Source organism: Fonsecaea erecta, assembly GCF_001651985.1.
Source record: "Fonsecaea erecta strain CBS 125763 chromosome Unknown Scaff11, whole genome shotgun sequence".
In the NCBI taxonomy this organism is placed as follows: Eukaryota; Fungi; Ascomycota; class Eurotiomycetes; order Chaetothyriales; family Herpotrichiellaceae; genus Fonsecaea; species Fonsecaea erecta.
Window position 1 is genome coordinate 424,636 of NW_017387254.1, and position 20,992 is coordinate 445,627.

At 53.5% G+C, this 20,992-nt stretch overlaps 11 protein-coding genes across 11 annotated transcripts; 7 read left to right on the forward strand and 4 right to left on the reverse strand.

Moving 5' to 3' along the window:
• Positions 1 to 204: 204 nt before the first annotated feature.
• On the forward strand, positions 205 to 1,377 carry AYL99_10343 (hypothetical protein; the record flags this gene model as incomplete). Its single annotated transcript, XM_018841849.1, has 1 exon — positions 205 to 1,377. One exon carries the CDS (start codon positions 205 to 207, stop codon positions 1,375 to 1,377), a length of 1,173 nt encoding a protein of 390 aa, XP_018688737.1.
• Positions 1,378 to 1,812: 435 nt separating this feature from the next.
• AYL99_10344 (hypothetical protein) lies at positions 1,813 to 3,828 on the reverse strand (the record flags this gene model as incomplete). Its single annotated transcript, XM_018841850.1, has 1 exon — positions 1,813 to 3,828. The coding sequence occupies one exon, from the start codon at positions 3,826 to 3,828 to the stop codon at positions 1,813 to 1,815; it is 2,016 nt and encodes a 671-aa protein (XP_018688738.1).
• Positions 3,829 to 4,594: 766 nt separating this feature from the next.
• Positions 4,595 to 5,477, forward strand: AYL99_10345 (hypothetical protein; the record flags this gene model as incomplete). The annotated part of the gene is made up of 2 exons (XM_018841851.1): positions 4,595 to 5,023; positions 5,127 to 5,477. 2 exons carry the CDS (start codon positions 4,595 to 4,597, stop codon positions 5,475 to 5,477), a joined length of 780 nt encoding a protein of 259 aa, XP_018688739.1.
• Positions 5,478 to 6,122: 645 nt separating this feature from the next.
• Positions 6,123 to 8,062, reverse strand: AYL99_10346 (hypothetical protein; the record flags this gene model as incomplete). The annotated part of the gene is made up of 3 exons (XM_018841852.1): positions 6,123 to 7,760; positions 7,820 to 7,890; positions 7,939 to 8,062. 3 exons carry the CDS (start codon positions 8,060 to 8,062, stop codon positions 6,123 to 6,125), a joined length of 1,833 nt encoding a protein of 610 aa, XP_018688740.1.
• A 1,047-nt stretch (positions 8,063 to 9,109) lies between these two features.
• Positions 9,110 to 9,490, forward strand: AYL99_10347 (hypothetical protein; the record flags this gene model as incomplete). Its single annotated transcript, XM_018841853.1, has 1 exon — positions 9,110 to 9,490. The coding sequence occupies one exon, from the start codon at positions 9,110 to 9,112 to the stop codon at positions 9,488 to 9,490; it is 381 nt and encodes a 126-aa protein (XP_018688741.1).
• Positions 9,491 to 9,933: 443 nt separating this feature from the next.
• AYL99_10348 (hypothetical protein) lies at positions 9,934 to 11,436 on the reverse strand (the record flags this gene model as incomplete). Its single annotated transcript, XM_018841854.1, has 3 exons — positions 9,934 to 9,972; positions 10,029 to 10,822; positions 10,875 to 11,436. The coding sequence occupies 3 exons, from the start codon at positions 11,434 to 11,436 to the stop codon at positions 9,934 to 9,936; spliced, it is 1,395 nt and encodes a 464-aa protein (XP_018688742.1).
• A 771-nt stretch (positions 11,437 to 12,207) lies between these two features.
• AYL99_10349 (hypothetical protein) lies at positions 12,208 to 14,622 on the forward strand (the record flags this gene model as incomplete). Its single annotated transcript, XM_018841855.1, has 1 exon — positions 12,208 to 14,622. One exon carries the CDS (start codon positions 12,208 to 12,210, stop codon positions 14,620 to 14,622), a length of 2,415 nt encoding a protein of 804 aa, XP_018688743.1.
• A 603-nt stretch (positions 14,623 to 15,225) lies between these two features.
• Positions 15,226 to 16,704, reverse strand: AYL99_10350 (hypothetical protein; the record flags this gene model as incomplete). Its single annotated transcript, XM_018841856.1, has 1 exon — positions 15,226 to 16,704. One exon carries the CDS (start codon positions 16,702 to 16,704, stop codon positions 15,226 to 15,228), a length of 1,479 nt encoding a protein of 492 aa, XP_018688744.1.
• A 736-nt stretch (positions 16,705 to 17,440) lies between these two features.
• Positions 17,441 to 17,941, forward strand: AYL99_10351 (hypothetical protein; the record flags this gene model as incomplete). Its single annotated transcript, XM_018841857.1, has 1 exon — positions 17,441 to 17,941. One exon carries the CDS (start codon positions 17,441 to 17,443, stop codon positions 17,939 to 17,941), a length of 501 nt encoding a protein of 166 aa, XP_018688745.1.
• Positions 17,942 to 19,308: 1,367 nt separating this feature from the next.
• On the forward strand, positions 19,309 to 19,908 carry AYL99_10352 (hypothetical protein; the record flags this gene model as incomplete). Its single annotated transcript, XM_018841858.1, has 1 exon — positions 19,309 to 19,908. One exon carries the CDS (start codon positions 19,309 to 19,311, stop codon positions 19,906 to 19,908), a length of 600 nt encoding a protein of 199 aa, XP_018688746.1.
• Positions 19,909 to 20,253: 345 nt separating this feature from the next.
• On the forward strand, positions 20,254 to 20,939 carry AYL99_10353 (peptidyl-tRNA hydrolase; the record flags this gene model as incomplete). Its single annotated transcript, XM_018841859.1, has 2 exons — positions 20,254 to 20,575; positions 20,635 to 20,939. The coding sequence occupies 2 exons, from the start codon at positions 20,254 to 20,256 to the stop codon at positions 20,937 to 20,939; spliced, it is 627 nt and encodes a 208-aa protein (XP_018688747.1).
• Between the last annotated feature and the right edge of the window lie 53 nt (positions 20,940 to 20,992).

Here is a 20,992-nt window from a genome sequence, read left to right on the forward strand (position 1 = left end):
TGGAGTGACATTGCCTTCCGTTCAATCCTGATCTGTTAAGTGTATAGTTTACACATACAAGGTTAATCTACGAACAGTGTGTTCGCATTACATATACGCCGTCTCTCAACAGAACCCTGATGTTCTATCCCCTTTGGCCTTTCCTCCTGGAACCAGAGGCCTTCCCAGAGTTACCTGTCTCGCCTGAAAAGCTGAGAGATATCAATGGCGACGTCGAGACCGCCAGAGAGGAAGATGATCCCAACACGGATCCTCATCGTCTCAGACACACACGCCCACCTGCCCTTGGGCGCAAACGAAGGCTCTCCGGTCCCGTTCCGCCGCCCTCTACCTGAGGCCGACGTGCTCATCCACTGTGGCGACCTGACGATGAACGGCGAGTTTTCGCAGCACGAAAGGGCCGTGGACCTCCTCACCTCCGCCACCACGGCTAGCTTGAAGATTGTCATCCCGGGGAACCACGATCTCACGCTCGACAGGGACTACTACCGCCGGTTTCCCACCTTACACACCACCTACGGCCCGTACCCGGACGCCACGCTGGACCGCATCCGCGCGCTGTACACCGGTCCCCGAGCCCGGGACGCGGGGATTCACTACCTCGAGGAGGGCGTCGCGCGGTTCACGCTGCGCAACGGCGCCCGTCTGGCCGTCTACGCTAGCGCGTACCAGCCCGAATTCTGTAACTGGGCGTTTGGGTATCCGCGGAGTGTCGACCGATTCAATCACAATCCCCGACCAGGAGGGGGTGGAACAGGGCCTGAATGTCCGGTCCCGGACCACGGTGAGATCGATATCATGGTCACGCACGGTCCGCCCCATGGCATCTTGGACCGGGTCTGGCGAGGCGGCGTCGCAGGGGAAGGTGTGGGATGTGACCACCTCCGCAGGGCGGTCGAGCGCTGTCGCCCCCGGATCCATTGCTTCGGGCACATCCACGAAGCATGGGGCGCGGTGTGGAAGAGGTGGGACAGCGACGTTGGGACACCTGCACTGCCGCCGCAGGGACGTGATATAACAATGGGTGACGACAAAGCACCGTCGTCGCTGGCTGGGGTAGGAGAGCCAAACCCGCCGTACCACCCTGTGCACAACCCGAACAGCTACTACATGTATCCCGACACCGACACCAGCAAGGACACGAAGCAGAACCACAGCAACCAGGCATTGCGCCCCGGCGAAACGCTCCTCCAGCCCGGCCCCTATTACGAGGACCAGGTCCGGCGGCGGTGCGCGACCGTCGACGCGCGCGGGCTCGAGTTCGGCAGGGAAACGCTGTTCGTGAACGCGAGCATCATGAATCTCAGGTACAGACCGGCCAATGCGCCGTGGCTGGTGGATGTGATGTTGCCGGAGGACGCTGCTGCGGCGGGGTAGATAGCTAGCTCGCACTGAATGATGGGTGATGCAGAAGGGAGGAAGGAGGCGACGCGAAAAGAGTGAAGCGAGGGGAAGAGTAGAAGATGTAAAACGGTCTATAGAACGGGGAAACACCGTATGGGGGTCGTGTTGCAAGGACTGTCTCTCAAAGGAGGATACACGGAAGGGCTTTTGGACGAGCAGCTGGAAGGTCCTGGGAAGACCACATAGACAGTCTGGCAGCTCGAATGTTGATAATACAAAAGGATGGAATATACAGAGAGACCACAAAATTAATACAGATAGCCTGATTGACACACAAGGTAAAAGCCTCTGACAAGCTCGTCTCTTCATCTTGTTCGCATTGTGCCAGCACCCTTCGTTTTCAGTGCGAAATGTCCCTGTTAACCGATACCCCCTATCTTTCTCTCATCAGCAGCCGGGAGCATTACCTCACTTCTTCCTCCAGTCCCACCCCTGCATCAGTGCAATTCGTGGATCAAATCGCGCTCCAGACAGCCCAGCCTCTTCCCTGAACAATGGGTACAAGATGCCTCTATATGGTCTCCTTCTCCGTCGGCCGGTTCTCCCGCCGTATTCCTCAAGTTTGCCAGTACGAAAGTTAAGACGTTTGCTGCCGCTGGCGACATCTGTGATGGGTTCGAATCCGGTAATTCCCAACTCAGCAAGAAGGGACAGTGCTTCGGCAGGAAGAGGGCGAGGAGGCAGGTCCGAGGGATTGGGGAGGGTAGGTGATGTTGAAAAGGCGATTGTCAAGTCAGCCTGGGATTGTCCGGGAGATTGTTGTGTGGACTCGGAAAAGCTTGATGTTGGGTTGGGACCGCTTAGGGAGGCTTGGACACCACTGTCGCCGTCACTGTCGTTACCCACAAGAGTTGGGTACTCGCGACGATATTCAGTCTCCGACTTATGTCCCAGAAGCTCAGGCGAATCGAACGTCAACTTGCCCACCTCCTGCCGCGACATAGGTCTTTGATCGACCAAACTCGGCGGATCTGTAGACTTGCTTCCCGCTACACTCTCTAGCACCACGGCAACAGACTCTGCCAGCTTCACATCTTTCTCCTTAGCCGCGAGTCGCAAGACAGACATGCACATGTCTTCGTTGGGAATTATATGCATTCCCGTCACGTATCCATACCAGATGAATTTCGTAACATGAGGGTCGCCGAAGTCACTCGCTTTGAGGAGCAAGTGCAGTAACGTCGGTCTCGGGAAGAGAAATCCCGAGTCAGAGAGCCTGTATAGAAGCTGTAAAAGAGCGTCGAAGTCATGCCGTATATCGCATATCGCATGGATGTAGATGGTCCACAGCCATTTCGGGATGGAGGCGCTATCCCTCCCCCCACCAACGAACGAAGGTTTCTGAGCAAGGGTTTCGAGTTCGACGGTTGCCAGTTCTAATTCACCCTCACGTATCAAGGAGAGGATGTTGAGATGAGCTTGAGTGTCGGGGTTGGGAAGTTGTTGTTTCGCAAGCCGTGAGACGATTGATGCGCGGAGACCTGTGTCGGGGTGTACAGCGAGGACTGTCAACGCCGCGAGAAGAATGGGCACTTCCAGAGGGACATTCTCCCTTTCCATTTCTTGCAGGATCGACTTGACGTTCTCAATGGAGCCATACTCCGGGAAACACTGCCCAAGGATGAGGGCCTCATAGTGATCCAGGGTCGGCTTGATCTTCCGCTCTTCAACCAGGATGTTCAAGATGTTGTGCACGGCTCGTGGGTGCGGCGCGTTCCTTGCAATCCACCGCAGTTCTGCTTCGAGGACTGCTGTTGGTAATGCGCTTCTGATCAACGTCTTCTTGGGCTTGCCGTTGTTCAAGTCGATGCTTGTATTGCTGTCCGCTCCGGACCTTCTCGCCTCTGATAAGAGTTCTCGAAAGCGCTTCGGTTTGCGGAGCCTCCTCATATATGGTCTTTCGTGGCCATTGTGCGTCCCTGCGGCATTGTCTCCAGGGAAATTTGAGGGTACTTCGAACGCAGGGGATTCGCGTTGCAGGAGAGCGTTTCGATCGCCCAAAACCTCTTGGCTTGAATATTCTAACGAGCTCGCGGTGATGTCTCTTCGAACCAAAGGCTTCCCCGGCTGATGGTGTGCATTTTGCTTCCCTCCAGCATTTTCTGTTTCATGGCACGAATCGGCCTTTGATGGCGGACTGCGCCCGCCGTCAGGATCATCCTCCTTCTCCGGATGTAGTTTCTCGGCTCGATCGAGATGAGGAAATCCTTGAAACTCTGCATCTGCAAGCAAGGTCAGGTTTGCGGAAGAGCGTTCTTTGGGTTTCCCCGGCCATCCCTCCCGGCTCGAGACGCCCGTCCGTCCATTGGGTTGACGTGTAGAATAGGTGCGCCGAGTGGTCGAGCAGCAAAAGTAGCGACCGCAGGGGGCGGCAACGGTACAAAAGCTTTGCTTTAGTCCATATTGGATCAAGGATCTGTGCATCGGCTATTCATCGCTGACCTCGGAAGAGATGAGGCGTGTGCAAGAAATAAAAGTGACTCTACTTTGGCGATGCAGCGCAAGAGACAAGTCTTGAAGAGGTTGCTGCTTTAACAGCCACGTCCAGTTTAGGTCTAGTGCATCTTCACGTACAGCTCCTCGTCGTCATCTCGTCGCCGACGACGAAATGTCACCAACTCCGAGCCCCGGAAGCATTGACTTCGCCGCTAAGAGATATGTCATGAAGTTGTACAGCAGGTCGTGTGTCTCTGTCCTCATGAGAAACGAGGGTGTATGGAACTCCCCTCCACCATGTACAGTGACGGGACAGCAGCAACCGACCCAGTCGTAAGGCCACCACATCTATTCGCTCGTGTAGTGAATCGTAGCCAAGCCAGCAAAGTGCACGCTGGTTCATGCAAGGCCAGGTGTGGGCGCGGGGTTGCTTCACTGCAATTCGTAAATTCCTTCCGCAGCAGCCCGTTCCTGTGGGTTTCGACGAGGTGGTGCAAGAGCTATATTCTCCTCTAGCTGATCCTCGGTCGATACAAGATCGTACAACGGACGAACTGACGAACGAACGACGGGCGGAGTACGAGGAGAACGACACCATCCGAAGAATCATTGCAGGCTTACCAATATCCTCATTGTGGTGTTTCGATATAAAGCCCTTGTTGCAGGCCAAAGCAAGGCAAAAGCAGTCGGGTCGTTGCAGGAAGGAAGACCGACAGACCACTACATCAACGTCTCGTGGAAGACTTGTCTGGAGATGGCTTCTTCGGCCCCTTCCATTGTCATCATCCCCGGATCCTTCTCCACCGCCCAGATGTACTACGAAGTAGTCGACGAGATCAAAAAGCTCAGTGGCTCCGACTCCGTCTTCGTCAACAACCTCCCGTCCGCCAGCCGCAACCCGCCCGAAGAGCCGGCCACGCTCGAAGACGACGCGACGTTCTTCCGAGCCATTGTCGAGAAGCTGGCGGATCAGGGCAAAGATGTCGTGCTTGTGGCACACTCCTACGGTGGGGTCGTGGGCACGGAGACTCTCAGGGGCGTGGGCAAAGCTGAGCGACAGGCGCGTGGGCAGTCGGGTGGGGTCGTGAGGATCGTCTATCTCTCTGCTCATGTGCTTGAGGCGGGCGTCTCGGTGAAGAGCAGGGTGGGAGAACCTCCCCCGGAGATGGTCGAGACCGGAAAGGTAGGCATTCATCCGTTTCATCCTCAGATTGACTTCGAAAAGCCCTCGTGTGCCTGCATTAAGATGAGCCACGTCGAGGTATGAACTAACGGAAATTCCCCAGGACGGCTTCCTCCGCCTTGTGGGCATCGACATCATCGCCAAAGCCACGTTCCCGGACCTCGACTTCGACAAGGCTGTCGCGACCGTCAAGTCCATGTCCCGCCACTCGGCGCGCAGCTTCGCCAGCGAGGTCACGTACGCGGGCTACCAGCACGTGCCGGTCTCGTTCATCGTTTGCGAGAACGACATGATCATCCCGCCGGACGTACAGCGCGGGTACATCGAGATGATCGGTCGTGAGAGTGGGAGGGAGGTCGACGTCCACACCCTTCCAACAGGACACTGCCCCAATACCACGGCCCCGAACAAGCTGGCGAAGGTCATCGTCCAGATTGCCACGGCTTCGGAGTGATGTGACCGGGTGGGCGATATGGGTTTTGTACAGAATCAATATTCAACAGTGACCATGGATGATCAGACCAGGTGGGCATGAGGACCCCAGGGCTGGTCAGCTCCTGAACAGATACCGGCAGAGAAGATCATTCTGTAGTGGTGGGAGCATGAGGTAATACACCAAAGGAGGAAACAGTTGAAGATGCTCAGGATGCTCAGGAATGTGTCTCTTAAAATAGGCGATTCTTTCGTCTGCTTCCATGTCTACACCAATTCTCCGTCCGTTATCGGAGACCTCGCCCACCAGACAGCAGCAGGGCAGTCCAAGCACATACATAAATATATACATGCCAGGACCCAGCTTCACCCACGGACAAGTGACGCATGATGGACGTATGCATGTCCCTTGAACTATATAAGCTGCACCACAATTGCCCAACAGATTTTCCAACATCCAATAGAAATCCACGACATATGCCCGTTTAGACGACAACAACGCCGAACTCACCGGTGTTAGTTTTACAGATTTTCCAAAAATTCCATGCCACAAAATGAGGTTTGTTCAGTCCGGATCTGCCCCAAGTGCCACAGCTGCGAGGGGCAACTTAGCCAACAATTCATTCCTCAACAATGGGCTCCTTTCAAAGAGAGACCTCGCCAGCTGCTACTCGTTCATATCTTTGGTGATGATGGTCGACCTGCCCGTTTCCAAACTCAGCCTCGGGCTGCAATCGATGATGCTGCTCGCCGGAGTGTCGTCCGTGGCGCTGGGTGTATATCGGAAGTCTTCGATGACGACTATTTCTCCTTCCAGTTCTTCTTCATATCGAGGCGGAGGCGTCACGTATGACGGGGCAATATCAGAAAGACCGCTGCTCCCGACGCCAGCATCGAGCTCCGCAGGTTCGAATCCTTCTCGATCACAACGGGCACGGTATCCCGCTGTCGCGCGGCCCTCCTCAGCCTGCACTAGATCTCTCACAAAATCAGAGGCATTTCGAAGCGTACGGATTTCTTTTTGTAATCCGTCGTCGTCTTCTTCTCCAAGACCTTCTTGGTCGAGGATCATTTCTCGCTTCTCCTCGTAGTCATTCGTGCCTTGGTTTCGGAAATCTTTCCACCAAGTCCTCCATTTATGCTTGCAAGCAGCTTTGCGGTAAAGTCTCCTGGTTCGACGCTCTTCCCACCGGGCTGCGCGCTCTGCCCTTCGTCGGGGATCCCTGAACAGGATTATTGCACGTATGACCAGGCCAGACAGTATGATGAGGAGAACGAGAAGCAGGATTGCCAGCCCTATGCGGTATTCCAGAACGCGTTGTTGTTCAGGCGCCAAAGCTCCGAAATTCGGTGGCGGCCCGTGAGGGTGGCTATGTGGACCAAAGTCGAAAGGTGGACCATGAGATGGTTGAAACGGAGGATGATGACCGCCTCTGAACGGAGGGTGAGGGTGATGATTGTTTTCTCCGCTCGGAACAGGAGTTACTTCAAGTCCACGAGATGGCGAAGGGTTAGTTGGTGGTTGTGCGGGCAATTCCTCGCTGTCAGCGGCAACAGACACTTCCTCCAAATCGTCTTCTTGCAATGTGCTGTCAACCACAAAGCTGTCATCAACTTCTGCAGTACATGGTGACTGCGCATCGCCATCCTCGCAACCACCATGTCTATTGCGGTGATGGGAAAAGTGAGCGCTAATGAGCTTCGCAATGGCCGGTACTTCACCCATGGCGGTGTCCCACAAGCATTTCATGCTCGAGCAAGCTTTGAATTCTTGCTTGAGGAGAGCGATTATCTTCGCCTCTGTTGTGCGTATCTGTTCGTGAAGCGCTGCCATTTCATTTGTCAATTCTTCGAGCCGGGAATACTCGTCTTGCAAAGAGGCGTCGGACGAGGCGGGACTGGAGGAGTTGGGGATGATGGAAAGCCCTCGATCCTCGGACAGGAGCCATCCGTCACACAGGCTTTCCGATATCTGAGCGACAGGTTTGTCTTGGAGACGGAGGACTACAGGTTGGCCTCTTTGTTTGAACGAGGTCGTGAATCCAGAAGTATCTTTGAAGGGGTCGTTTCCGTCGATACCCTCGAATCGAACGGAGATTATGGATGCTTCGCCCTTCAGACAGGTTGACTCCCAAGAGGCATTGACCGCGCGCTCGGCCGAGCCAACTGAGGACTTTGATATAAAAGAAATTTGACCGCTGGCGACGTCATTGCCAGCTTTTAATGGAATGAGAGGAAGTCCATTGAGACGTGGAGGAGTGTTAGAGCACTCCTCTTCGGCAGAGTCGATCTCGAGGGTTAGCTCCTGTGAAGGCCACAGTCAACGACTCAGCAGTCCAACGCGTGACCGATCGGACAACGTACCACTCCATCCTTTGCGTCGTCAAAACATTCCTGGCAGGGAGCATGGAAATGTATCGATAAGTGATTAGGATCTACGGCTAATCAGCTGACAGCGCAAACGCGAGGGTGATGTCCAGTACCTGTTGTACCAGCAACAGTTGTGATGTCTTTGGCAATCTCACCAGACGAGGAAGAACTAGAGAGGAGAGATGCCGACGCCAGCGCAGAAAACAAAGTGGCCGCACGAGTAAATGAAGACTTCATGTTGCGCCCAGGAATCGAAACAAAGGAACAGACAATCCGAATGAGGGGGCCTTTGCCAGGAAAGAAACACCAATGATCCAATGGTACAGATTATCGTTCAGATTGATGTGGCATTCCCCAAGTAGAAATGGGGAGCACGCCGCTCACTTTTTCTGCCTCACAACTCCATATTTTGATACCTGAACAGTATGGCGGGATGAGGATAAAGAATCCAAGAGGAAAAGAGCGGATGGTGGAGGTGGAGGGCAGGAGAGGATGGGAATCTGTGGTATTTTGGCTGGAGCCTAGGCCTGAAGTTGGGCCTGGAGGGAAACGGGAAGAGGGAGGATGGCGCCAGAAGCCACTTGGGCCTTTTGAGGTTTGGTTGCTCCAGTTCGGCGACGGAGGCGAGATGCACAGCCCCGACGACTGCTCGGCCGTGTTGACCCTCCGGCTCCGAATCTGACCTGGCGGCACCAGGCGAGAGGACCGTGCTAGTGGCTCCAGTGATAACGCATGAGTGGAAGCCATTTGCCAATCTTGTTGAACTTTCCAAGAAATGATGCCTTTCTTTTCCGTGACCTTCGCAGGTGAGGATGGAGCAGACCACACTCGGCACGTGACAGAATGCTTATGTAAGTGATAACGCCAAGAAATCCGAGCCAGGCACGTGCCAGGGTTCCTTCCTCCAGCTTCTGCCAATGAAACTCCATGATGCGTCCTTGAGTATCAAAATAATCACCTGTTGTGAGCACTCCTGCCACCGTTGGCATTCTGCAGTACAGTTAGCATTTTCGAGAATCACGCCGCCGGGCAGCTGGATACAACCTGAAATCAAACTCGCCGAAGCGTAACCGGCAGAAAACGCGTCGATCATGCTTCCCCTAGGCCTCCTGACGGCAGCACAAGGCCATCCCATGTTAGTCGAACTGAAGAACGGCGAAACTCTCAATGGCCATTTAGTCAACTGCGACACGTGGATGAACCTGACGCTCAAGGAAGTCGTGCAGACGAGTCCGGAGGGAGACAGATTCTGGAGGCTGCCAGAATGTTACGTGAGAGGAAATAATGTGCGTTCTGACTCCTGGATTGTGCGATCGGTTGCAACGTGCCTCCCTGGGCCCTGCCCCAACTCTTGCTGAGGATCAAGAGGTCCTTACTTACATGGTCCCTGAACTGACCATGCCGCCTAGATCAAATACTTACGAGTCCCTGAGGAAGTCATCGAGCTCGCCAGAGACCAACAACAGCAACAACATCAGCAGGGCGGCGGGCAGCGTGGTAGTCGTGGGGGAGGGCAAGCAGGCCATGGTGCAGGTGGAAGGGGAGGAGGCGATCGTGGACGAGGTGGTGGTGGTGGTCAGGGAAGAGGAGGTGGACGAGGGCACGGGCACGGGCACGGTCGCGGGCGAGGTGGAGGAGGCAGAGGGCAAGGTTGAGGTGAACTGACTTTTTGACGTGCTATGTTACTTGTTTCTCCATGACATACGCATCGTGACGATCACATTACTGATTCTTCATGAATACCGAAACGTCCAACACACATTCACAGCATTGCACCATTTAACACTCAGAGGTCCACACCCCGTCCCATGCAGACCTTGCCCGGTTCTCTGCAATTCAATGTTCAATCATCCAGCGAAAGAAACAGAAACAAGCTTTTGTCTGGGTAGCCGGCCAAGTGCACACCCGAAGCCATCATAGTCTGCCACCAAGGGGCGGAGACATCAGTGCAAGAATTTTGAGAACCCATCAATCTCCACACACAAACCAAGGAGGACTCCATCGCTAATGCTAGTCCAGAAACAAAGGTTTGCGACGCTCTCGGCAACTATCAGGGTTCACAAGGTAAAGAATTGAAAAGAAATGAGATCTTGTGACTCCAATCAACTTTATCTCTTCGGAAGAGCCCGTTCCAGGCACTGGCCAATCTAGAAACGTAACGTGTCAGTCAAGCGGGCTAGAAGATGAGATGGCAATGGCTTACCTTGTCCGAGATAATGCCTTGTCCTTGTAAGTACCACCCCAACCTCTTCACAAGTTCAATCTGCTCTTCCGGAGTCAGGCCCATAATGGCCGTTTCCAGGACTCCGCCCACCGACGTCTTGTAAACAGCGATAAAGCTCTGGTAATACATGTACGCAAACAATCCCATGATGAATTGACAGTCCATGCGATCAGTCATACCTCCGTGACCGGGGATGCTGTCGCCAAAATCTTTGATCTTGAGAGTCCGTTTTAATCCGGAGGCGAAGAAGCCTCCAAACGGAGCGATGAGCGAAGCGAACGATGCAAAGACGAGGATATGGAACTGCATAGGGGCAATCCAGAACGTATAGTCCAAGCCGGTCCAGTCTTTAATGTTGTACGGGTAGGCCTTGAAAACGGGGTTCGGGTCGCATTCTAGGCCGGTGAAAATGTTTGCACCCAGATCATTGACGGGGCAAATGAAGTACTTGTAGCGCATCAAGATGTTGGTCAGCGCAAACCCGAAGAAAATGGTGCAGATCCAAGCTCCGACAAAACCTTCGACAGTTTTCTTGGGTGAAAGGCTGATCAATTGGGTGCGGCCAAAAGTGATGCCGCAGATGTATGCAAAGATATCGTTGGTAATCACCAGTGACGCGGGAAGGAAGAACCAGATCATGCCTTCAAAGACGTTGTTCATCATGAAATGTGCTTGGACGACAATCAGATAGAGTGCCATATGAGTCCAGGCGAATTGGGCGAACTGGAAGCGGTAATAGTTTTTCCGCAACGAGGCAACGAAGGACATGAATCCTGTCAGAGAGTAAGCATTGGCACATGAGATTGTGACAGCTTGCACACGTACCGAATATATACATCATGAAGCTGATGAACCTATGATGGGTCGCGAAGGGTAGCAAGACTTTATCCACCAGCAGGATATGCTTGAAATAATAGATGACGCTTTCGCCGTACAGGAAGTACATGGTGATGGCCAAGAAGTACCAGTTCACCGAGGTCGTCAACGGGAGGTTCTTCTGCTTGGTGGGCACTTGAGCAATTGCGATCACCTCTTTGAACGAAACGATCTGAACGGCAGTAATGACGATGAGGACGTAGACATGACCCGCAAACATGGCGCCAAAGAAACCACCTATCATCGCCAGTGTCCATATTGTTCGGGTTATGAAAGTCTGCTTCTTTTTCTCGTACTCGGACGCATGATCTGGCTTTTCTCCTTTCACAATACTTCCATTGGCGTTGGTCTCGTGTTGATCTTTCTGAGGGCTTGGGGGCTCGGAAGCACTGTCGCTGGTGGCAGAAGAGCTTTGTCGACGGTGATGGGTTCCATTTCCGTTGCCGTTACCGTTGCCGTTGCCGTTGCTGTTCGACCGATGCTGGAACTTGACGCCCTTTTGCCGGGGCATGGCTTCTGGTGCGCGGCGTGAAAGAGCCGCAGGAAGAATGCGTGGCCTTCTGCCTCAAGGATGGGCTCCGATTGACGATGGGAGTCGCAGTAGGGGGAAGGAGAGGGGATGCCTCGCTTGACACGTGCTTGATGGCTGGCTGCCTGAGACTGGATTTCAGGAGCGACACTAATCGCTGGTGGATTCCGTGATCTTGGTCTCTCTTCTGTACATGAGCAGGCGAGTCTGCCAAAGCCAATGAACAGAAGATGCGCCGACTGGGAGTGACAGATTGGTACTGGAGGACAGTTGACTGAAAGAAAGATACCTCGAATCAGCCAGGTTGATAGCAGGTCGGGCCACAAAAAGCAGGTCGAGTGATTATGCAATGTTGGCAGCTTATTACTCGGAGTTAGATTTGCGTCATACAATGAAATCCCCCACTGCACCCATTGCCCCGAAAACCCTTAGTCTAGGCATGGCTACAGCCTAGTGAGCCTACGAGAAATGATGCTCGGAGCTGCAGTTGTTCCGGGCGCTTGTCAGTGGCCCGTGTTGGGCTAGTTAGGGCCATCTGCACCACTAATGCACCCTTCACAACTTTCGCACTTCGCGTACGCCGACTGGAAATCCATCAGCCTACACCACCCCTCACCACCGCGTCGAATGCGCGTCTTTGGTCACTACGGCCTTCACACAACTACCAGACACATCAACAGAGGTCTTCACACGTAAATATATGCCGTTTGTGCCACTTTGTGTGTCCATTGTGGTGCTCAATGGAGGTCAAACATGAGTGGCATGGACGACAACGAAGACGAGACCGATCTCTTCGACGACGATGATTTCGACGATCTATCAGAGTCCGCTCTACAACAACTAGAACACCATGCTATCCTATCAACCCAGAGAGCGCAGGCGGCCAAAGCTGTCCCCGTGCCTGCGCACCAGTCAAGGTTCCCACCTCACGCACAGTTCAGTGCTCGGCCACAGGCTGCGCATCCAGCTATTCAGAGGTCCTTAACCGAGGACGAGGACAGCTTCGAGCTGGTCGGGGAAGAGGGTGTGCCAACCCCAGTGGAAGATCAAGATTCTTATCCTATACGTCGAATTCAGGTGGGCGAAGCCGCCCAGAGAGCACAGTTCCGCCAGCAACGCTATGGTCAAGCCTATGGTGCTGTCTCCCGTCCCGCGCTCGAGGATGCGAATCGTCGACTTCAGAGAGCTTCATTAGAGCCAACGCCGGCTGTCGGAGGACTTGATGTAATGTCGTTGGACACTCCGCTTCAACAGACCGGCACAGCCCTCTCGGGAGATGCTGGTGATGCGTCTCATACACATGTCGACGATCTGCTCCGAGAGCGTGAAGAACTCGCTCGGGAATTACGTGCTGCCAGAGATATGGTCTCCCTTCAAAAGGGTGAGATTTCCATCATTCGAGCGAATTTTGAGAAAGAGAGTAAAGTCTACGACCGACAAATCGGCGCTCTGAAAAAATCAATGGAAGAAGAGTCGGCAAAGCACACTGCTGCCCTGAACGCCTTGGCTGAGAAGAACCATACTCTTACCACTCGCTACCAATTCCTACAGCAAGAACATACTCAAGGGCTTCAGGAGGCCAAATCCCTCAGGCAACGCTTGAAGGATAAACAGACCGAGAAGGGGTCTGAGCCAACAACTCCGCCCAAGCGTGGCGTTGCAAGCTCTCTTAGGGATGGTTTCAATGACGACGATATGATGCTTATGTCTCCTTCGAAATCTGCTCGACGGTCGAAGCCGCCGACACCCACCGCAGCAGGAAAGAGAAAACGGAAAACTGATGGGCCAAGTCCTGTGAAGCCGCTTGTCTTGCGCCCTACTAGCTCTACCAGTCAGAATGAAATGCTGCCGCCGCCACAGCCGATCCAGACCAAGGGGCAAGTCGTCTCAGTTGTACGGAAGGACAAGCAAGCTGAACGCAATCTGAAATTCCTGCAGTCTATCCTCGACTATCGAATCAAAGACTCGAAACAGCCGCTCTTCGAAGCCTTGAGCAAGTTTGCCTTTCCCTCTAACCCGTCCAAGACATTCTCGGCGCTTTTATGGGAAGGCATTTCTCAGCTCAAGGGAAGACGCCTCCCCAGCGACTTCCTTCAAATCTTGATAGATTTGTGGTCCAAGTCACTGAAAGAACAATACTATAAACCGATCGCTTGCCTGCGGGAGATAGCAAACCATATCATTGACCTCGATATCCTTGTTATCGACTCGGGCATCGTTGCCGCCATCATCCCGCTCCTCAAATCCACCATCACGATCAACGGCGAGAAACGCTTTGAACATTCACCAGTGAATCACGCGACTTATGGCAAGATCCGCCAGACTCCTCGGGCCGTTATACACCCAGAAGTTGACGGGACGAGCTGCTTGGAGCTCATGCTCACGGTCGCCTATGCTGTATGCGACGACCCAGAGCTTATCACTCTGCTCTGGCGTCTCATGGACCACCAATTCATCTTGATGATGCTCAACGCCTGGCAGCCCATATCTGATATATCACTCATGCTTCAGTTACTTGCGACAAGCATCTTCCCCACCACATTCGGCAGTATTTGTGTTGATGATCAGCAGTCACAAGTCGAACATTGGATGATGAACCGGATCTGTTCTCTGCTCAGGGAAACACCCAACGTTGATGAGGGTGTTGCTTCCTACACGAGCGAACAACTCTGTCAGCTGCGGCTCGAGGCCATGGACCTCCTGATCAAAATTGCCATCACGTCGTCTCCACATCCGCACGATGATCCCTCTCATCATGGCAGCCTTCTCATCGCTAATGACACACATGCCATTGCGCGCCTCGTCCGCAGCCTGTACGACCAAGTCTCGGCAATGTACTCTCTTCATCCAACCACGCACACTTTACATGCCTGTCTTGTCAATAAAGGCGTTTCTCTTCTCTATCACCTTTTGCAGCTCCACGGCTCTACGATCAACCTGCAAGAGAAGCTCTCTGTGATCAATGGCGGAGTGCATAAACACCGAGTGGTGCTCACCCGACTGGCCTTCTCCGAGGGTTTCGTGGTGGATAAATATGTGAGCGATGAGACTGTAGCAATGGCAACACAGATGCTGGAAGAGAGCGTGACGCCAGATGAGGCCGATGAGCTCGTCAAGTGCTTTCCCGGGTTCAACGGAAGAGGAGCTGGCAGAGACGAAGAAGAGTAAGTCTTGAGTTGGTCCTGGATAGACGGACACGGAACTCGATTTGTTGGGGCTAGCATGTGTAGTAATGAAATTATCTTGCATTCCTGTCGCTGAGAGAAGTTTTAAGATACCAGACCCGTAGGGAAAGATCTTGCCATCAGTGTGCTCTCGCCAGACACTCTAGAAGAACTCTGCCTACCCATGACAGGAATCGATCTTCAACACGGTTGTATGTCATGTTTATACCTGTGGTCCCAACTTCTCAGCTCCGGGAAGAACCAGTAGATCCGTGAAATTGAATAAACGGGTCCAGTCAGGGCTGTTTGTACCTACATTAGAGCTCTGCTTGGACAGAATAGGTAGATATACTCCGTATATTTAGCTCCTCTGGGGGGCGCGGGTGGCAATACGCCAGTCAACGTCAACACTATACATTACATCTAAATTGTATTCTTTTTTTCATATCACATGCAGGGGACGGACGACGTCCTTGTCCAACTGCAAGACCGAGTAATAGATCTGTCGTTGTCCCGGCAGTTGTTCATTTCCAGCTCATCGAATCATCATCTCGAGGGACAGGGCGTGATTGTGGGATCATTATTCCTGCTTCCTTCACTTGGCGGACTATTGTTCTGGCGGGACTTCGATTCTATATGGCAGTCCATTCTCGCCGTTGCCGTCTTCGCCTTCCCTGGCAAGTCGGATCACAGGCAGCCCGTTCCCGCTCCTGCAGCTCCTCCTGGAGCTTCTTGTCGACTGGCGGGTGAGATCGTGGTGGACAACAGACCCCGTGTTCGATCCTCCGGAACCAGTTCGCGAAAGGTCAGAATGGGAACTCATGCGTGACACGGCAGAGAACATTCTCGAACTCGAGCCTGTCGTCGAAGGCCCCGGTCTCCGTCCTGAATGAGAGCGTGGGTTGCTGGTAGGCTCATGGTGGAAGGGTTGCGTGTCGGTGTCCTCATCTCCTTCATTATGGTGGTCAATTGCTCCGATCTCAGGTTCTGATGAGGCATGCTTCTCGAGGTAGTGGTGCACATGTTCAAGGGACGAAAGCGACGGGGCTGAATCTTCCGAGATCCGGCGTGGCGGGAGTTTGTTGTGGCGTACGGAGCCGGAGGCTGAGTAGGTGGACGGGATGGATAAGGTCTCTGTGTCTGGTTGACGAGAGTGATAGGATGGATTTCGATGGATTAAGCTGGAGGCTTCGGACTGAAATGACCGGTCGGACCCATCTTCGAGATCGAGCATCTCCACGTCAACAGGGTTCATGTTGCGAAGCAGCTCGGCAAACATGCGCATCAAGCTTTGGAAATCTTCGTCATTCAATGGCTCGGATGAAAAACGGGCGCGTTCGTACGCCACGAGAAATGCCACGGTCAGGGAATTATCGGGCACCACGCCAATATCAATGAGATAGCGGAGGTAGGCTCTCATACCCATATTCCCACTCCGTGCAAGCCGATCGATGACCCGTGGATCAGGCATCGGTGCGCCATCTGGACCTGGCTGGGTGTGCGGATCAATAGGTGCAAGACTGACAGCCTTGGCTTCAATGAGATCGATCAGTTCATCCACGACGGTGCAGTACTCGAGCCCCGGCAACTCCTTGGAAGCAGGCGATGACCAGCCTGGATGTGCTACCTTTCCCCAGCTCGGCTCGGCATTCGGGTCCGTACTGGTGTGCGTGTTTGTCAGTGCGAGCATCCTCGTCCCAATATTGATTGTATCATGCTCGATCCTCCGACTCCTCGGCCGGGCCTGATACGCAATCACTGCACTCCTCTCCAGACATTCTTGGACCAATTTGTGCACTCTTCGTCCCGGGAGATCCTCCTTTTCAATGGGCATATACGTTTTCGGTATATCCTTAAGCACCGAACGGGTTGTGTACAGCCTCGAAGCATAAATAAGCACGGCTAACAGGGCCGTAACCACATAGTCGCCCGCGATCAGGAAGATGTCGATGAGACGGCGACGTTTATAGGATTCATAGATGGTGTCGGCGGGAGTGACGGCGACGACGATTACGAGGATCAAGAAGACGGCGGTGAATGAGGTGCTGTAAAAGATGCGGAAGATGATTTGGCGCGCTTGTGCCATGTCTGCGGTCGTGGCAGCGGTCGTGGTTGCGGCAGGCTCATGGTGATATTGCTACGGACTTCTATCGAGTATCTTCATACTGACCTAGTAGGATAAGTCGTAATCGAGTGCAACGGGGGAATATGGATCATGTACCTGGAGACTGACTTTGCTGAAGGAATAATGATGGATAGAGGTCCACGATGCACATCGGCTAAACATCGGCATCACGCCGGACTCTGACGAATGACGCCATCGCCGCCAGTCAGCGACGACGACCAGCTGCTGGTACCTTGTTAGAAAGATCTTCGGCCAGGGATGCTGTCGCTTATGCTGCCTCTCACAGCCTTGCTAGATCCTAGCCTTGTCTAGGACAGTGATGTTCCTTTACGTCGGGGATCTCGACGCAGGCCCCTTGGGAACATAACCGCGGCAACGTCGTCCACTCATGACTGTGCTCGGACGAATACACACTCCGGTCGCAGACCGAATACGCCTTTAGGCCGGCCAATGAAATATGGAATCAGTCGAGACATCTACATGGCGGTCATGTCCCAGGTTGAGAAAGAAGGACTGGACGTATAGTGTAGCTGACAAATCAAAGTTGGTCCGGCAAGAATCCTTCAAAGAGCAGGATCATCGGAGACGTATTTAATGAACTTCGCAGCAGCAGTCCTAACCTGACGGCGGCAGAGCAGCAACTCCACGAAGCCAGGCAAGCAAGAAGAACGGATACACGTCTCCGTCATCCAACACCATGGCGCCACTCAACCTCTACGACACGACCATCATCCCCATCGTCCGCACGCTTCGCAACCTCTCCAGCCTCCTCAAGAAGGGAGAAACCTTTGCCGACGCCAAGGGCATTCCACACTCGGAGCTCATTGAGGCTCGCATCGCTCCCGATATGGCCGCGCTTCCCTTCCAGGTCCAGACCTGCTCCAACACGGCCAAGTTCCTAGCGGTCCGCGTCGCCGGGGTGGAAAATGTCCCGTGGGAGGACAACGAGAAGACCTTTGACGAACTGCAGGCGCGCATCACCAAGACAATCGATTTCCTGAACGCCGTCAAGCGGGAGGATTTCGAGGGCAAGGAGGCCAACCACGAGATCACGTTCCAGGGCATGAAGCTGACCGGGCTGGACTATGTCAATGGCTTTGCCCTGCCGAATTTCTACTTCCACGCTGTGACGGCATATGATATCTTGAGGATGAAGGGTGTGGAGATTGGGAAGAAGGACTGGCTGGGCGCAAATTGAAAATGCCGAATTGAGGAGAGGATTGTGCTGAGCTGGACATCAAAACGTTAGAAACATCTTTCAGGTCACATATGTCCTCGGCCCTGGGTGAAAGTAAAACATTCGCTGTGACTTGAAGCGAAGCGTAGCACTCTTAGAGATCAATTCCTCATGAAGTTCAAGCATATCGGTCTCTTCAGCCTGCTGACTGGTGATGGGCCTCGAAATCACCATGCAGGGTCCGAACTGTCGTCGTAGTCTACTCGAATTGTCTCGATGTACTTTCTCAACTTCACAGTCCGAGATAATCCCTATGCCTATTTCACAGTATAAACCCTCCCATAACGCCCCCAGACTGTCAGAGACTCACCTCCTGTTTCTAATAGCCTCGTCACATAACAAGGCCGAACGGCCTCACGTACTGAGATCTGGCGAGTGACCTACAGCCTGCAAGACAGATATTGACTCGTTTCTGGCTGACATACCTGACGGGGGCTGGTACCATTTAACTTCAGCCCCAACTATATACAAAGATGTTTGTCAGCGGTCTCCCCGAGCAGGAGGAGGAGGCGGCGGCAACAAAACGTCCAATGCTATCTCGTCAATAACCCGTTAGTGTGGAACGCTGATGAAACGCTGGAATACGTGCCGTGTGCAGATACCGCTAATACTCCCACACGGCCTCGCTTACTGTAGGAGAAACTGGGATTAATATTGACCAAGATCCTTGACTTCTCGGCAAGTAAGCACCAAGCCAATGGGCTGGCCGGCCAAGCAATGCCGGCTGATATAAGAGGTGACATTCGAAAAGACAGCCAAGCAGCTATGCAAGTTTCTCGAATACGAGATCCGCATTCAGAACAAACGTACTTCCTATCCGGAACACAGCCACAATGACCTATCGCCACGTCGCTCGTATACCACCATCAATCAGCCGCTGCCACGCCCAAACTAAGGCTCTGTCTCGATTAGGCAGTGCGGTACTTGCTATGATTGCCCACCTTGCACTGTAGAGTGACAATATGCCAGCTTCACATCGAGTTGGGACTCTCAAGTGGCTGGCTCAAGAGCAGTGTGCTGCTTGGTGATGTTACCCTCAAGTTTACCTTGCAGGTAAATAGGTATAGCCTAGTTCCCGACGCCTGGGCCGAGATTTTGGCACGCTTTGAAAATGCTCTGATGGCACCGACAGTGTTTCTGGGCGGAAAGGCGCGCCATGAGGGTGGGTGAGATGGCATCCCTATAAAGTGTAATGCTACCCCTTCCCAAGATTGTCAAATTGAGCAATCGAGCACTACAGCACGCAGATTCGCTGTCCAGAACCAGATTTTGTTCTCATACCATCACAACAGTTCCTTCTAGTCGCAACGGTAACGGAGACAAACAGAATGTCATCGACAAAAGCAGACCGCAACACTCCACCTGGGATCAGAGACGAGAAGCGCCGTACGATCATCAACAAAAACACCGGGGAGACAATCACTTGGACCACATACGGATACGAGAGCGGAGGTAAAGAAGCCAGCGCCGTCCTCGTGTGCAAACCAGGCGGCGGTCCGCCCGTTCACTACCACACCAGCTATGCCGAGCGGTTCCAAGCGGTCGAGGGCGAACTGGGCGTGATATTGGGTAACAGGGAGCCCATCCACCTGAAGCCGGGCGAGTCGGCTGACATTCCCATCGGCACGAGCCACCGCTTCTTCAACGATGGAGACAAGGATGTCACCTTCAAGGGTTTCGTTCTGCCTGGACATGCAGGCTTCGAGAGGAGCTTGTACATACTCTTCGGTCTGAACAACGACGGGCTGGCGGATCCGGAGACGGGCATGCCGCACAGCATCGTACATACTGCCCTGATCGGGGAGATGAGTGATATGAGGTTTCCAGGCTTCCAGGGCGGATTGATGAATTACGTTGGCAAAGTCCTGGCGTTGTACGCGAGGTGGACCGGCGTCGAGAACGAGTTATTGAGGAGATACTGGGATTGATCTCGTTCCAGGAGTCATTTTCAGAACAGCGTCCCAGGGGGTACAGGGTGGCCCGGCGTTCTGCGGGTATTCTACTTGTCCAGAGAACCTAGCAAGGAGCAGTATATTGTATACGGAGGAGCGGAGGCTGAACTCGCCTTAGTCTGCCAAGAAGTCAAGCTTTGCTTGGCGTGTTTGCCTTCATTTGTGTCTCCAGCAAGAGTCCCTCCGGCGTCCTGAAATATTCAGGTGACTCCATTGGGGAACGGGATCGGTTGAGAGAGCATGCCGGGGGATTGAGAAGTCGCTCGAATTTACATCTGATCTCTTCGTCTAGCCGAGTCCCTCCCAGCGATTTCGTGAACCATGACCGAAAAAGCCCCTCCTTCTCTCGCCGCCGTTGCGGTTTCTTCTGTCATCCTGGGCCTGCTGGCAGGCTACTTTATCGGACAGGGCTCTAGTATTGGAGTCTTTGGTGGTTCCGGAAATGCAAAACAAGCTAGAAAGAGCTGGCCAAATAGCTACGACGTCAAAGTACATGCCGACTCGAGCGACGACCAGGCAGACGATGAGGATGAAGCGGACGAGGAAGACGAAGACGATGGGAAAGAGCTGAATGATTTCAAGGACTCGACAGAGGAGGTGAAGCTTGTGTTGGCAGTGAGGACGGACCTGGGAATGGGCAAGGGTAAGGAGATCCCAAAACCCGTGTTCCTCCTGTTGCTTTGACTGATCTCTCCATCACAGGCAAGATTGCGGCTCAATGCTCCCACGCGACGCTTGCCTGCTACAAATACCTCCTCAACCACGTCACCTCGGCTCCTCTACTGAAACGCTGGGAATGGGGTGGACAGCCAAAAATTGCGGTGCAAGTCAAGTCTGAGGAGGAACTGGAAACACTCCAAGCACAAGCGATCAGCCTGGGCCTTTGCGCAAGGATCATACACGACGCTGGAAGGACTCAAATTGCTGCTGGCAGCGCCACGGTACTGGGTGTTCTCGGGCCCAAAAGCGTGGTCGATCAGGTCACCGGCCACTTGAAGCTCCTGTGACGGAAAAATGATGGAAAGCATCAATGTAAAGCGGTTGCTGGGACGCCGAAGCA